Source organism: Nelumbo lutea, chromosome 4 (genome assembly GCF_056320005.1).
Source record: "Nelumbo lutea isolate HS-2025 chromosome 4, American lotus-T2T, whole genome shotgun sequence".
In the NCBI taxonomy this organism is placed as follows: domain Eukaryota; kingdom Viridiplantae; phylum Streptophyta; class Magnoliopsida; order Proteales; family Nelumbonaceae; genus Nelumbo; species Nelumbo lutea.
In genome coordinates this window covers 7,134,482-7,151,304 of record NC_142687.1, presented here as the reverse complement: position 1 = coordinate 7,151,304, position 16,823 = coordinate 7,134,482, and the positions used below count along the sequence as shown (strand labels likewise).

General features: G+C 36.3%; 1 protein-coding gene across 7 annotated transcripts; it reads right to left on the bottom strand.

Annotated features, from left to right (window-relative positions):
- Positions 1-4,333: 4,333 nt before the first annotated feature.
- Positions 4,334-10,724, bottom strand: LOC148853657 (CAAX amino terminal protease family protein). Of its 7 annotated transcripts, none has more exons than XR_016094985.1 (11): positions 10,459-10,724; positions 9,914-9,972; positions 9,494-9,781; positions 9,014-9,074; positions 8,493-8,617; positions 7,289-7,351; positions 7,086-7,210; positions 6,402-6,592; positions 6,254-6,307; positions 6,048-6,141; positions 4,334-5,082 (listed from the first exon to the last, which is right to left on the bottom strand). XR_016094985.1 is itself a non-coding variant. In XM_088941602.1 (8 exons), exons 1-8 carry the CDS (start codon positions 10,544-10,546, stop codon positions 6,451-6,453), a joined length of 951 nt encoding a protein of 316 aa, XP_088797728.1. In that variant the 5' UTR covers positions 10,547-10,724; the 3' UTR covers positions 6,283-6,450. The 7 variants fall into 7 exon arrangements, 1 of the variants encoding a protein (XP_088797728.1); XR_016094986.1 differs by having other exon boundaries at positions 4,334-5,072; XR_016094989.1 differs by having other exon boundaries at positions 4,811-5,072; positions 6,447-6,592.
- Between the last annotated feature and the right edge of the window lie 6,099 nt (positions 10,725-16,823).

Here is a 16,823-nt window from a genome sequence, read left to right as displayed (position 1 = left end):
CATGGCTGTATATTGCAGAATGTGCAAGCCCTCCAGTTCAATTGCATGTGCAAGGCAAACATGTAAAAATTCAGCCTATTCATACATATTTCTGTTTTTTTTTTTTTTGTTTTTGTTGTTGTTGAATGCAATTTATATTTATAATTAATAAGAGTTATGTGTGCAGGTGATAATGGACAATGGTATTGTAAGAGTCACTCTATCAAATCCCGGGGGCGTCGTCACAGGAATAAATTATGGTGGTATTAATAACATACTAGAAGTCCGTAATAGAGAAACTAACAGAGGGTACGTTCTGTTTTTTTTTTTTTTTTTTTAATGGTTAATGAATATGATCACCTTCTTTTAGCTATATGGAATTAATCAAATTGATAATTGATTGAATGGTTGGTTAATTAATTATCAGGTATTGGGACGTTGATTGGGATGAACCGGGAGGTCGTGGACAGCAATATGTGTAAGCAACTAAGCATTCTATCAGATAGCTAGATAGATAGCTTTAATTCCTTAAGCCAATTGGGTTTCTCTTAATTCATTGATCCTGCTGTGAATGCTGCAGGATACAAGCGACATATTTCAAAGTAATAGTGCAGAATGAGACTCAGGTGGAGGTCTCATTCTCAAGAAAATGGGAGCCCTCCTCTGGATCAGGCCTCGTACCCTTAAATATCGATAAAAGGTGAGTAGGAGTTATTAGATTTGTAATGCATTATTAAAAGGAGAACCACCTAAAGACATATCAAACACTAACAAATTTATACTTAATTTTAGATTTGTAATGCTTCGAGGGTCACATGGTTTCTACACATATGCCATATTCGAGCATTTGAATGGATGGCCGGATTTTGATCTTGGTGTTGCTCGGACAGTTTTCAAGCTTAGAGGAGACAAGTAAGTTAAGTCTGTGTGGTTTTATATATGTGTGAATGTATATATGTATCTATATGTATTATGACAATATGGGACGACAGGTTTCACTACATGGCTATCTCGGATAGCAGACAAAGGCGTATGCCCTCGCAGGATGATCGATCACCACAACGAGCCGAACCCCTTGCATACAAAGAGGCCGTTCGTCTCACAAATCCCGGCGAGCCGGAATTTGTACCAGTATTCCTCCAACAGAGAAGACATCAGGGTTCATGGGTGGATAAGCTTTGAACCACCGGTGGGCTTCTGGGTCATCACGCCCAGCAGCGAGTTCCGAACTGGTGGGCCTCTCAAGCAGGAGCTCACCTCCCACGTTGGGCCTACTTCCCTTGCTGTAAGCTATTATCTCTCTCTCTCTTTTGACCCACCCAATCACTATATATTTTGCTAAAAGAAAAAGAGAGTTGATGATCTGTGGATGGGATTGCCATGGCAGGTGTATATCAGTTGTCACTACATGGGAACGGATATCTTGCCCATGTTCCGAAACGGCGAACCCTGGAAGAAAGTTTTTGGGCCCATTTTCATTTATCTCAACTCGGGCCCAGAAGGTACTAAGGCCAATTCCCTGTGGGAAGATGCAAAAACCCAAGTATGGTTTTTCAGTTTCAGTTGTCCAAAACTTGGTTGAGTTCTAAACCATTATGTAGAGTTAAATGCAATCTTCTAAGTTCTAACTCTTTTGTTGTTCAGATGAGGAATGAAGTTCAAAGTTGGCCATACAGCTTTCCAGCTTCAGAAGACTTCCCTAAATCTGCACAAAGGGGTTCTGTTATTGGTAGATTACTGGTTAGGGAAAGGTATATCCTAATATCTCTCTGTCTCTCACTCTCAGATACATACACACACAAACACCCTACGTGCATGTAATTTCTAATGCCGAGATTTGCTTCATTAGGTTTATCAACAGAGAGGATATGCCCGGCAGTTCTGCATATGTTGGGTTAGCTTTACCTGGAGAAGCTGGATCTTGGCAAAAGGAAGGCAAGGTACGTCCTCTGTATGACTCTGCAGGAGTGTTTGTGCTTAATTAATCCATGCATTTTAGTCCTTAAACAATAGTGAGTACTAACTGTTCTTCGTTCTCTATATAACAATCTTTTTTCAGGGCTACCAGTTCTGGATAAAAGCTGATTCTAATGGGTCTTTCTCCATTAAAAATATCAGGGCAGGAGACTATAATCTGTACGCCTGGGTCCCTGGTTTTATAGGAGAATACAAGTATCCCACAGTTATATCGGTCAGACCAGGTTAATTAATTAAAATCAACCCATTGAAGTCATGCATCTACACTTTGGATAACCATTTGATGTTTATGGGCAATGAATGTTTATTGTTTAATGAATCCAGGAGGGTATGTTGATCTGGGCACTCTTGTACATGAGCCTCCGAGAGATGCCCCAACCTTGTGGGAGATTGGCGTTCCTGACCGTTCAGCTTCTGAGTTCTTCATCCCAGATCCCGACTCCCGCTATGTCAACCCACTCTACATAAATCAGGACAGGTATCTATTTCTATTTTGCTACCAGATTATCAAAATAACTTCATTTCAGCAACAAAAAGATAAGAAACCCAGTTTTTTTTTTAGTTCCCAGTTCCATTAATTACAACACCAAAATAAAAAAAGTGTTAATTCTAACCTTTGTTTGTTATAGTTGTTGATTCTTCTTTCTGAATGCATGTATATGTAGGTTTAGGCAGTATGGGTTGTGGGAGAAGTATGGGCTTATTTATCCCTACCAGGATCTAGCTTATACTGTAGGTGTTAGTGACTACCGAAAAGATTGGTTCTACGCACACCTTACAAGGTTGGTTGGACTCTTCTGCTTCCTCCTTATTAATAAGCAAATCAAAAGGAATTAACTAGAAAATGGTACTCATTATCTGCATTAATGGCAGGAATAACAACGGCACCTATCTCCCAACTACATGGACAATTCACTTCAGACTTGAAAATGTGGTTCCAGGAGGAATTTATAAGTTGAGACCGGCGATTGCATCAGCCAATTTTGCCGAAGTGCAAGTAAGGAGAGCTTCATATTTATGCTAATTAACATTGTTAATTTCTGGTTTATGCTTCGGAATTTGTGAGTGTTGAGATTGAGTTGTCTGGCCATTTTTGTGTTGTTCAAGGTTCGGTTCAACGACATGGTTGTGTGTCCTCACTTCACCACCGGCAGAATTGGTAGGGATAATTCGATTGCTCGGCATGCAATTCACGGACTCTACTCATTTTATAGTGTTAATGTAGAAAGTAATTGGCTTCTACAAGGAGATAACACAATCTATCTGAGACAAGCCAGAGGCTCCACTACTTTCCAAGGAGTCATGTATGATTACATCCGTTTCGAAGGGCTCAGCCGTCCCAGTTGAGACATAGAAACCTTATGAAGTAGTTATTAACTTATAACTCTCTCTCTCTGCGGGATTTTGTTAGAATTTTTTTTAACCCAGAAAAGTTTGGGAGATGGGTTATAATTGTACATACAATGGTAATCATCAAAGAAGATATTTTGAATTGGATGTATTTATAATTGCTTTTGCATCTATGATCAGATTTGTGAGTGTGATTATCCATTCCTCTTAATTTGTTAATAATATTAATATGTACGATATATTCTGATTTTTTTATTCAATTCAAGTTGAATTGATCTAAATGGACCAAATATGACTCTTGGTTCACGTGACTCGAATTCCAAATCTGTTTGCACTTTGCAGCCCTAGATTTGATCTTGAACAAAGGCAGTGGGGACTAGAGGGTCGTACCCATCAAGCCCCCAAAAGAGATAAAATGGGTCTATATTAACACAGTAAAATGGTTTAGTTTTGGGTCTGTTTGGAACTGTGATTTGCACCCCTATTAGATATAAAATTTGTACGCTTTTTTTTTGGTCTCATTTGCAATACAAATTTTGCATCTAAAAGATTGATGCAAAATTTGTGCCATCTTCCTCCTACCTCATTTTTCTCTCATATAAAGCAGGGCCACATTATCTTGCTTCCTACCTCACACCCAAGCAAATAATTCTACTCCTACCTCAGTTATCTCTAATATAAGGTGGGGATCACTATCATTTGATGAAGTAAAGGTAAACTAGGATTTACACTAAGCCTATTTGCACTCTCATGCAATTACACCAATATTGCAAATCAAATTTGCACCGTAAACAAATGAGTTAGGTCTAAACCCTGTACCAGCATCCTTGTTATAATTGCCTACAATCGATTATCAACCACTCCCCATGTTCGGAAAGTGTGACTTTGGACAGATTGTCTGTAACTCTAAATCTATGGATAAATCTCTCCATGAAAACGTTGTGATTTGCTTTATATTGTTCCACATGCGTGAATTATGATTAGAAAAAAAGAAAACTGAAGTTATATATGGAAGTGGAACTATCCATGGACGAATCACGATTATTATATTCTTCTTCAATGCAAACATAATAAAAATGATAATAGTAATTTATAGCAACTACTCTCGTGATACAAATTGAGTTATAACAACTACTCGACTCCTACACCCTAACAGTAAACAAGCGATATCCCATACAAGTAGAAGCATGGGTGGAGGGACGAGATGTGAAACTACAGAGCAGCTAATTCATCTAACTAGCTAACGTGCTTAAGTCATGATTAAGTCGTTATCAGCAGTTCTGTCTTTGTTTTTTGTCATCTTTATTATTCAGTCACAAACAGATGTTGTTCTGGCTGGATCTCGCCTTCCATTTCTCGTCAACCCACGAGACCTTGAACCATCGTCGTACATTACTGTAACAGGTAATATAACTAGAATGCTCCTTTAGACACTGCTGTTGGAAATCTTTCTCCATTTTTCGATTTTCAATCAGATGGTGCCGAGTTATTGCCTGATTGTTCCTTGACCGAGCAAAGAGATAAGCACCTTTTATTTATTTATTTTTTAAATAAGAAAAGAATATACATCATCTACTGCTCTTTTCCTGCAGTACGTGACGGTGACGCATTAGAAAGAAATTGCTGAGTTTTGTCTTTCTTCATGTGCTAGGATGCAGCAGCATCTGTGAAGAAGCTTGCTGTTACTGTGACATTGAGCAACAACCACCACTCTGTGTGAAGTGCTGCTAGGAGGAGCCTGGGCTTGCAGGTGTGAATTAGTTCTCCTGTGTAACACTAATTAATGGAAAAGAACGTCTTGGTTATATAAGTAAAAAGACATTAAATGGATTTCATTGTCTTATCACTGATTGACTCTGTTTGTCCCATTCAAAAATTATTAATGGTGCAATCCTAGCTATCCTTTTTGGTTGTGCAAAAAGGGCACTAAGCACTATCTGAGAGGCAAATGCAAACCCAGATTGAGTAGGAGAATGGGATGTTAGGAATGTCTCCACGGGCCTCTCAAATTTTAAAACTTGTTACTTTTATGACTCGATCAGCTCTTCTGATGAAGCCAATCCAAATCAATATTGGGTGGGACAGTGGGACTAAACCACCCAATAACAAAGAGAGTGGTTTTTTCAGGTGTTGAGGTTGACCAACGTAGAACCAAAGCTTGCAGTTGCAGGTAGGATGCAAAGATTGCATTAAAGAGGTGTCAAACATGAGTTTTCACTTCCCTATTATTAATCTAACTGGAAGCAGGGCTCTGGAAAGACAATTAAGCCTAGCTGCTTAAGCAGAGGCTTCCCACTCCCCTGTTACCATGAGACCACCAATGATCTGTGTGCTTGTTCTGCTGATTGCCATGTCTCCCATCGTGGGTCATGCAACTGCCAATGCTCCTCTTCATGCTGATCAACTATGAGAAATTACCAAAAGTAGATATTGAGAAGTTAATTGTAGGTAAGCAAACAATCCTGAGATTTCTTTTCCCATCTCCAGCATAACCCAGAGGAGCAGTTAAAAGTTACCATTGCCTATGATTTTCCTTGATCATTTTTTTTTTTTCTTTTGGCCTTTTTATAGTCCACTCCACCTCGGATTTCGTTTGTTAATTTCCCAAATGTATTGACCGTTGGGGCTTGCGGTCAACCTAGTTGTTAATTAGGGCATGATGGAAGAATGCTGAAAATAGCAGGCTCAAGCCGGACTCTTCAATGGCATAAAATATATTGAAAAGTTAAATGAATTAGTACCAGTCAACGCCATTTCTGATTTTATGTCTGCATTTGCAGCTTGCACCAGGCTTTGCCACTGTTGCCTTCGTACTTACTATCACGGCGAGCCCACCTGTCATATATGCTTCTGATCTTGATGGATGGAGAGAAAGGATCTACTATGCTAAGATAAATACATAAATATTGCATTCAGAGGCCACGTATATTTTTGTGAAGAACCTTACCTGAGTACATGTTGGGATCTGTATGAGTATATCCACGAAGCATAACCGGTCTCACTATATTACCCAATACATTGTCAGAAATCAGAATACAATTAATGAGTCTGTAATCATACTTTGATTTTGTGATTGGATTGATAAAAAACCATACTTTTGATTGGTTAGGCTATATACAGTCGATAGCAATCAGGTATACCATATCAGTCCATCTCTTCTGACGTGGATGTGTAGCGCCACAAAATCCCTCCTATAAGATTGTTCAATGCATGGGATGCCATTGGCACTATGATGCTTGAAGATACAATCGCTGAGTAACCATAAGCAAACCCTACAAATGTTGCCCTGAAAAGAGTCACAAGGTAAAGCTATGGCTTTAGACCAAGTCACTTCTCAAGAGAGCTAGAGGCAAATGGTATGAAAATAGAAAAAGTTTAAGCTCAAAATCATAAAATGTAACATATTTACAAACTGCACAGCCAGAGGAGGGTTCCCCTGTATAGAATTTGTTGTTGGAAAAAAGAACCTACATAAATAGGATAAGATCATATGATTCAAAAAAGCAACTCCGTTGACACTCAACATTCCTCAAATTGGAATCTATAAAATAGATGCAAACAACCCCTGTATCTGGACCAGTTATGATTGTATAGTGCCATGCCAACCATATCCACCAATACTTGTTAGAATTATGAGCAAAAATCACCCCTTAAGAAAATGTGAAATGTGCCAGTTATTCAGTGTCTTTAAATTCCTTTCCTTTCCTTTTCTCTTTATTCTTCTATTCTTTTTTTGGGAGTGGGGGTGGGGGCATTAAAGAAGGGCATAGAATGATTACCACATGGCAAATGGATATCTTCTGCCACCATTCAGGTGTAAAAGACCAAAAATGACAGCAACCGCCAAAGCACTCTTCAAACTGAATCCAAAAAGAGGAAGCAGTGCACCACGAAAAAGGAGCTCCTAAGGAAATAAACATACTGAATTAAGATAACATGGAAGGTAGAATGTCAAATAAAGTATCACTTAACAGAGGCATACCTCACTGACCCCAGGCAGAAATGCCACAACCATGTAATCCAGAGGTTGCAGTCCACTGAGCACCTGAAATACAAAACTGGAAGCTTGTAGTAACTTGACATTGCCACCTATATAATCAATAATACTAGAAAAGTTTCATCAAAACTACCCCAAATCAGAACAGAAATCGCTGTGTCAATTGTTGTTAATGAAAAGCACACATCCAGTAGGTCTGAGATGCATCAGGGATCTTACCAACATTGATCTTATCAAGGCTGATATTGACATAGGACATAGACCTCCATGCCCATTAAACAGTGGTTAAATAAATGAATTTATTTTGTTATCAATGAGCAGCAGAAAGATGCCTCCAGGTGACAATGGCACTTTTTTTATGCAACCAGCTCCTTCAATTCTTTTCTATCCATAATGCACATTTATACACCATTCCCCGTCCTGAAAAAATTATATGCAGGTGTAACATGGATGTATGTTTCTGAAAATGATAAGCTTTTTATATCAATAAAACAAAGAGGGAAGCCGCATCTGTTTTATTGAAAATGATAGACTTTAAGGTACAGTCTATGAACAAGAGACTATTCAAGGAAAAATGAGATGTATCTTTTTTTTTATAAATAGGCAGCCCTTAAGTATCTACTATGCACAATAAAAGAATAAAAGTTGAGTTTACTAACTTGGTGATTACATTATTTACTAAAATAAATCAACAATTCAAAAGCACAAAAGGTATCAAGACAAAGAGGAGCATGCAACTAAATTTATTAAATTCTTTACAAAATCAAGTTTGATAAGAAGTTACAAAAAGCAACTTAAAGGGAAAAAAAATTGATAACAAGCTCTCTGTACTCCAGGCTTTAACAAGAAACTGAAAATAGGTTAACTCTACTAATTTGGATAGATTTAACTAAAATTATAATAATATAACTACAGAATTTATAATAACTCCTCTAAAGTAATTTTTCTTTGTCGACCAAAAATTATTTTTTCTGTAAGTTTACTGCTTCACCTTCATGCAACAAAGGCTCTAGTGGTGCTGTCTTGAGCTTCTCCAAAGTGAAAGAATCCACATGAACCAAATATTCAGAAGGTAGCATTTTTTTTTTTTTTCCTTTTGAATTCTTTTATTATTTTCTTCTCTAGAAACTCCCTAATAAAGAATATTGAATTCTTTGTAAATGTGGACAGGTTGAAGATTAGAACATACTTGCTGATTAGCCGCCTCACTGGACTCAGCAAAATCTGCCCATGTCTTCAGCAGTAGGTACCGACATGATGATATCAATACCACTAGTCCAGCAATCAACTCAAGGTGCCACATCTCAAAATCAACTGGTATATTATGAAATAAAATGGATCAATCTCATAGATCAAACAAACAGTCAATAAATGCACATGAATATGAAATAAAACCATTCTACAGTTCATGTTAAAATATTTGAATAATTGATGATGATAATTCATATCACTGATGCTCAGATCATGGTGGGGTGATGGAGCACCATGCTTCACTAGATAAGGTGGAAGCATTTCATCAAGATGATCTTTAGGACAAATAACTTACCTAAATGCACTACTTAACATCTATCATATTTTCTGCCAATCCACAATATAATAGAGTTTGCCCCATCCACCACAGGTTTGTGCTACATTATGGAAGATTCAAGGTAGGAAGAATAAAAGGTTCATTCATTAATTAAGTAGCAAAAAGAATAGCATGGAATATACATGACACTTCTGTAGAGCAGTCAAGGATTGGCCATCCTTCCAGAGATGCTATATGAGATACCTGCAGGTTACAGTCAGGAAAGAAAAATTTAAGATGAACTCAAGTTGTAAAGTGAACTACAAATATACCTAATAACAATCATGATAGGTATACCATACATTTCTTTTTTAAATTGTGTTCCTACAGGGCAACAAAATACCAGCAAGAAAACATGAAATGGAAATCAAAGATCATATAACTATTAGTGCTTAAGCATTTCTTATCCTAGCTCGAGGGGCTTTTATATATCAGTAAGTATATTGTTGGCAAAGCATGGAGAACTAAACGCTATTGACCTATGCAACCTAGAAATGGAGATGTTAGATGAATAAGATAGAGAAAGAGATTAGCCACAAAAACAGTTGACGAACTGCTAATTATGCATTAAGCCAACGGGATGACCAAGCAATGAAGATTGAAGACGTGGGAATGGGACGAACCTGTCGAATTGCTACGCCCAACGCAAGTATTAACCCAGAAGTGATGGCGCAAGCCCGAAGTACAACGCTTCGGGAAGTGCTGGATTTTGTAACCTTTGGAGGCAAAGTATCTCCAGAAGATCCCCTATCGCGAATAAAATCATCTTGTGACACACCTGCCGAGCCATTATCCTCATCCGAAGGTTTCTTCTTAGTCTGCAGAGTTGCGCCACTGCCCGTTCCTCGATTCCTTCTCAATTTCTTAACAGAGTTGTTATTTGCAAAAGCTTTGATATTATCTCCAAATCCCTATAATTCAACAATACGAATCAAACTAATGCGCATTGACGCTTTATTGCATCTGACAAAGAAAATAACCAAATAAAGAGCAAATCCATAATAATCATAATAAGTAGGGTGGGAGATGAGAACTATACATACTGTGTATAGGTTGGAAGGCGCAATCTTCCTCGCCGGAAAGATGCCAGTGATCTTTGTACCTAATCAAACGTGGTCAGTTTTGTTTTGTACAATCAACATAAGAGAGAAACACATACATGATATAAAACGAGAAGCTATTGAGGAATTCGGAGACGAAAGCAAAGAAATCGAAATAGGGAATTCAAGAGTGGTAGTTATGAAGTGTTAGAGAAGCAGCATGTTAGTGAACAAGATTAAATCAGAGAAGTAGAAAATACTGTTGTCAGTTTTGTTTTGTACAATCAACATAAGAGAGAAACACAAACATGATATAAAACGAGAAGCTATTGAGGAATTCAGAGAAGAAAGCAAAGAAATCGAAATAGGGAATTCAAGAGTGGTAGCTATGAAGTGTTAGAGAAGCAGCATGTTAGTGAACAAGATTAAATCAGAGAAGTAGAAAATAATGTTGATGCACAAAAAAAAAAAAAAATCCCAACAAGTCTTGAAACCGATAAAACGATATCGAAGAAATTGTGCTAAATTAAGGAGGAAAGAAGGCTAACCGGACAAAATGGAACTTCCCGGCGGAATGTGAAATCCGGCGGTAATGCCTGGTCTGCTCCAACATCTAGTGGTAGCAACTATTTCCATGCTGTAGGTCTTAATTTCCGTTCATCTCAAACGTTGACAAGTTTATTTAACATCCTGTTGAAATTCACTGGAACTCTTCACCAATCAAAACCGCTGTCCTCCCCGCCACTCACTTTTTATTTTCTTTTCACAAGATAAGAGTTTCCGTTTGTCATTTTTTACTTTCTATGAGTTCGTTGGGTAAGTTTTACTTTGTTATTAGCTTAGCTTATCGAGGTTTGCTACAAAATGTTTTATAAAGATATATAAAGGAATTTTACTTTTACATTATATTATCTTTGGGCTCCCAACCCTCAATGTAACCCAATTAATACAAGGTAAAATATAAAAGAAACTTATAAAATTATCGTTCTTACTTTTCAATAACCCCTCTTAATTTATAATTTTTATTAGAGATCTAAAATGCAGAAATTTTTAGAAGCTAGAGGCTTGGTGGAAACATCAGCAAGTTGATCTTTAATCGTGATGAACTTCAATTTAATCTCTGCCCCTGATTTTTTGTTTTCAAAATTGAAACTAAAACCAACTTGAAAACAAAATATAGAGTTCAAGAACATGTTTTTATTTTCTTTTTTAATGATATGGCAATTCCAGAGACAAATGAAAACAAAATCATTCACGTTGTAGAACACCTCCTAAATTGTTCTAAACCCATTAACCTGTTGATATCTAAAACCCAACCCATCAAGTTAGAGAAATCATAAATGGAGTTTCAAACATTCCAACCTTCTTCACAACCTTTTTTTTCCTTCAACTTTCCCTTTCTCTTTCCATCTTACAACATCTCGAAAGACTTAGGACTTGTTTGGTTTGTAGTCAAAATCCTTCAAAATTGGAATGGTCTACTCCCATAATCAGTTTGGTTCAAACAGAAATGAGAATAAAAATTGGAATAAGCTGGAATGGGATTTCATTCCCAAGGGAGGGGGAAGGAATGACCATTCCTTTAAATGGGGGAATGCCATTCCACATTGGGAATGAGACTCCACTTTTTCCCAACCAAATAGTTGGACCGATTCCAGACCCTTATTACCATGAATTAAATAGGGTCTTAGTAATAATTGTTTGGATGCCGTCCACCTTTTTTTTTTCTATCACATCAACTAGGGATTCCACTAATGGTTAGAGGTGTAAAGTGGGCCGTGCCCGGTGCTGCACCGCGGGCTTGGGCCAGACCTGGCTGCATGCCGTGCTGGGCTAGACTGATTTTTTTGACTTTTTTTTTTTTGAAAATTTTGATTTGTTTTCTAAGTAAAAGTGTAAAACTAAAATATTTAACTTTTCTTTAAACTTTGGGAACTATTTGAAAAACTAAGATATGAGAAATCTAAGTTATCTAACACATAAATGAAAAAAAAATACTTAACCAAATTGAAATAAGAATGATGGAATAACAAATTGGAAGAAAAATAGGAATTTTATTTTATTTAAATTTGAATTATACAAATTACAAATACAATGATTGGATCATTGGATACTTTGATGAATGAAATAAATTAATAAAATATAAAAAAATACAATATAGTTACAAATTGAAAACACAAAATTACATTGTTAAAAAATAAAAAAGTACCAAATAAATTAAATAAAATTAAAAAAATTACAACACTTTGAAAAAATAAAAAAAATTATACAACTAGTTAATTTCATGAATCATGACTTTCATCATTTGTTTCAGGTGAAATATTCGGTGTAGTATCATGCCCTACTTTGTCTTGTAATCTATCTTCTACATCTAACCAATCTTTAAAGCATATGCACATCTCTATACTTTCATCGTTCATGCAGCTTCTCTTGTCATCCAACACCCTGGTATCTACACTAAAACAAGACTCCGATGGAACTATAGACACCAGAGGGGTTAGTAGATCACTTGTCATGGCGACAAGAACTGTATAATTTTTCGAATGTTCACTCAATCAGGCTAAAATATCAAAATTATTTGTTCCCTCACCAAAATTAGAAAAATTTGCTTGTAAATAAAAATTAAGTTCAGTAAATGAACTTGTTTTTGAAGTAGCAAATTTCTACCTTCTATTTATTAAATAAAAAAGTTTTTCTCTTCTACCACTGGGCTCAAAACCAGAAGTAGAAATGTTGTACAAGTTGTAGGAATATTTCCTACAACTTCATATTCATATAAACTATACATTTTCATATTTTCACAATATGATTCAAGTAAAATATCTAAACCATCTTTCCTAATCCTAGGGTCTAATATTGTAGCTAAACAATAAAGGGGAGAAATGTTCTCCCAATATTTTTAAAATTTATTTTCCATTATTTCAATGATACATTGAAATTGTGGATTATTTCTATATTTTGCAAAACAATCACTAATTACCATTAATTGATAAGGTAAATTACAACTAGTTGGATAATAAATACCTGATAATTCATTAGTTGCATCATAAAAATGTTTTAGAAAATCTCTTATTCAGACTACCATTTCCCAATCTTCCTCAAATATAATATCATTAGGCATTTTTGCATTATAAAAATCAGTAAAAATTTGTTTATGAGAAATACAACTTTCTAACATAGCATAGGTAGAATTCCACCTATGTTTTACATCTAATATAAAATATTTATATTTTAAACCATAATTTTGACATAAATATTTAAATTCTTGTTTTCTTGCCCCTGAGCTTTTAATATATATAATACAATTTCTAATTTTAGAAATATAAGTAGAAATAATATTAAAGGCATCTTAAATACATAAATTTAAGATGTGACATGCACATTTGATATGAAATAATTACCATTTAAACATGGTTTTAATTGAGATTTTAAAATATTTATTGCAGAATCATTATTGTTGGCATTATCAAAACTAATAAAAATAATTTATTTTATATTCTATAAGCATGCAAAGTATTTAAAATACTTGCAGCAATAACTAGGCCAATATGTTGCCATTAAATCCTAGTAAAACTTAAATTTTTTTATTTAAAATCCAATTTTTATCAATAAAATGGCCAGTAACACAAATATAACTTGTGTTAAATTTAGATGTCCAAACATTAGAAGTAATTGCAACTTTAGAATTAAGATTTGATAACAAAGAAATTAAATTTTATTTATATGAATAAGAAAATTTTAAAGCATCCGATCTAATAGTATTCCTAAAAACTTTTTTATATTGTAGGTTTACAGAATTACACAACAATTTTTTAAGCTTAGGATCTCCAGCTAATACAAATGGTTGTTCTATATGTACAATATACTTGGTTAATTCTTGTCTCGTTTTTTCTTGTGAATATTTAAATGTACCAAAACTACTCTCCTCCCAATTTGTGTTTGTGTTGTTTCTCTCGCTTCTTCTTCTTTCTCATGTGTGAGTAAATGTCTACTTAAATGACCTGTACCACCCTTGCTACAATAACTAAAACCTTTTCTATATTTTTGGCAAATTGCTCTTTTTCCCTTCCCCTCAATATCCTATACTTTAAAAATTTTCCAAACCGGGCTACTCAACTTAGAGACCTTCTTTTTCCCCCTAGTATCAGTACCAATGGTAAAAGTTCCACTTCCATCAATATCAATAGCATTAGTGCTAACACTATCATGATGCGATTGAATATCGTCAATAGTGAACATGTTGGGGAATCGGTTTTTAGAAGAGCCAACCATATTTTTTAATTCTAAAAAGATAAAAAATAATTTAATTCAACTTACTCGGATTGTTGGTTCAGAATCCCAACTTGATTTCAACGGTTAAAGCCTTTCAACGTCCAAGCATCCTAAATTGAGATACTTGAACTGGTTGAGCAAGCCTTATTCTTGTTGAAAGTTGAAACTTCAATAAAGTTGAGACTTGAGAATTGGAGAATCAAACAATCAACCAATCAGAACTTTAAAAATTTTTCAAACCGGGCTACTCAACTTATAGACCTTCTTTTTTCCGCTAGTATCTGTACTAGTGGTAAAAGTTCCACTTCCATCAATATCAATAGCATCAGTGCTAACACTATCATGATGCGATTGAATATCGTCAATAGTGAACATGTTGGGGAATCGGTTTTTAGAAGAGCCAACCATATTTTTTAATTCTAAAAAGATAAAAAAAATTTAATTCGACTTACCCGAATTGTCGGTTCAGAATCCCAACTTGATTTCAACGGTTAAAGCCTTTCAACGTCCAAGCATCCTAAATTGAGATACTTGAACTGGTTGAGCAAGCCTTATTCTTGTTGAAAGTTGAAACTTCAATAAGTTGAGACTTGAGAATTGGAGAATCAAATAATCAACCAATCAAAACTTCAGAGTTACTCCGATTGTAGAGAATTGAGAATGTATGGGTATGAGAGAGAGAAGAGATTAAGACATTTGTTGAATTGGTGTGATGAGATTGGTAGAGGATAGGGCTATTTATAGGGCTATTTTGGTCATTTTAAAGTTATTTATAACTTTACCCAAAAAGCCCTCATAAACTAGTTGTTATATAGCTGTTGGGTGGGGGCATTTATGTCTTTTTTTCTCTTCTCCATAAGCAAAATACATAAATACCCCCTATATAGCTGTTTATAGTTGTTGGGGGGTATTTATGTAAAAAACTCCCCAAAAGCTGGTTTTCGAACAGGCCGATCACGGTCCGCTATAGGCCCCATGTCGGCCCGTGGACCACGAGCCCCCGGCCTAGTACGGCATAGACCATTGTGCTGGGCCTGACATGGCCTATGGGCTGTCATGCCGGCTGGGCCGGGCTGGTCCAATTTTGTGCCGGGCCATGGGCAGCCTGGCCTAATTTACACATCTACTAATGGTGCCTAGAAGACAAAAACCAAAGACGGCAGAAGGGATCTTCTCATCAGTTCTTAAAAAATGATAGCATTCTAAAGAACATCTTCCTCAACAATCCCCGAAAATGAGAGATTGCTGGTTGGACAGGAGTTTGGATATGCTCCTCATAAAGAGCGCCTCGCACTGACATCACATCCTGTTTTGGCCCCGTGCTTGTAAGTTTCTATTTATAGGGAGACGTTTCAGATGCATGACTGAAATGTTCTGAGGTTGGCGTGAGGCACTCTTGTGAAGAGCAGATTCGAACTCATTGAATGGCACCCCTATCAATATATCATGTTCCACAACTCTCATTATGGGCAAATTAATTGATTCAGTCAACTAAAAACTATTGCCTGTACATTGAATGTGTTTAAAACCTTTTCATCTATCAATTCACAGCTAAATCAATCAACAAAATTGGTTAGATGACCAAAAGCCAAAGAATTACAGTTTAGCAAAATTTCTCTACCCTGGTAACTTGATTTACTTCCATTTTTAAACCCTTTACATGATGAGTTGGAGACAAAATTGTACACATTGAGCTGGGCCAACTATCACGAATGAACACCAGTGTTCACTGTAGGCCCCACGGGCACATCATTCCAAAAATAAAAATGGATCCACTGTCGTTAGTTTATTGGAATCCGGATTAACTGAAAACTTTAGCCATGTAAAAGGCTGCAGAACCAATGATAATGCTCCATGCCAATGATAAAACATGAAGCCTACAGGAGTTGAATGCAAGGTTCCAAATATCGACACGGGCAGATATGCCTATCGGTGTCAGTACAATTTTTTTTTAGTTTTATTTTATTTTTTTGAAACCAGTTCAGAGGAATCGATTTAAGGCCCAACTACCCTCTGAACCAGTGGCTGACCCGATACAACCCTTGGAGGGGCATATAAGTAAATCATCGACACGATATGTATCGATACTTTGAACCTTAGTTGAATGTTTATAGGTTTGATGTATTTTATGACTGAATTTATTGCAAGTAAAAGCTCTGTACACATAGCATCCAGCCACACATTAGGAAGATCTCCAATCTAGCTTTGTTCTAGCATTGTCCCAAGCTCTGTACACTGAATTTCCCAATGTACGGCTGGATTTTATGCTTGCAGAGTGAGTGCAAGCATTGTTGGTATACATCCAGAGACACAGAAGACACTAGTGAATTGACTGACTCTCTGAGTGGAACTTGGGACTTGGGACAATGCTAGAACAAAGAATTCGTTGGTAGCAGTAGCACCAAGCTCCCACCTCCCACCTACTTGAGAAAGAATTTGCTAGTTCTAGCAATGCAACTCTAGTCCTTGGGGCTACGGCCCTTTGGGAGGGCTCAACTTTGGTAGAGCTGCTTTCAAGAAGCCACAGTGAAAATCCATGTTTTTTTGCTTTAAGACAGTTATTTTGGACCTTCCGGGGTTTTCACTGGACATGGCTTATAGACTGCCCAAGAGGGGCCCACCTCGCAAAACCATAAGCTGC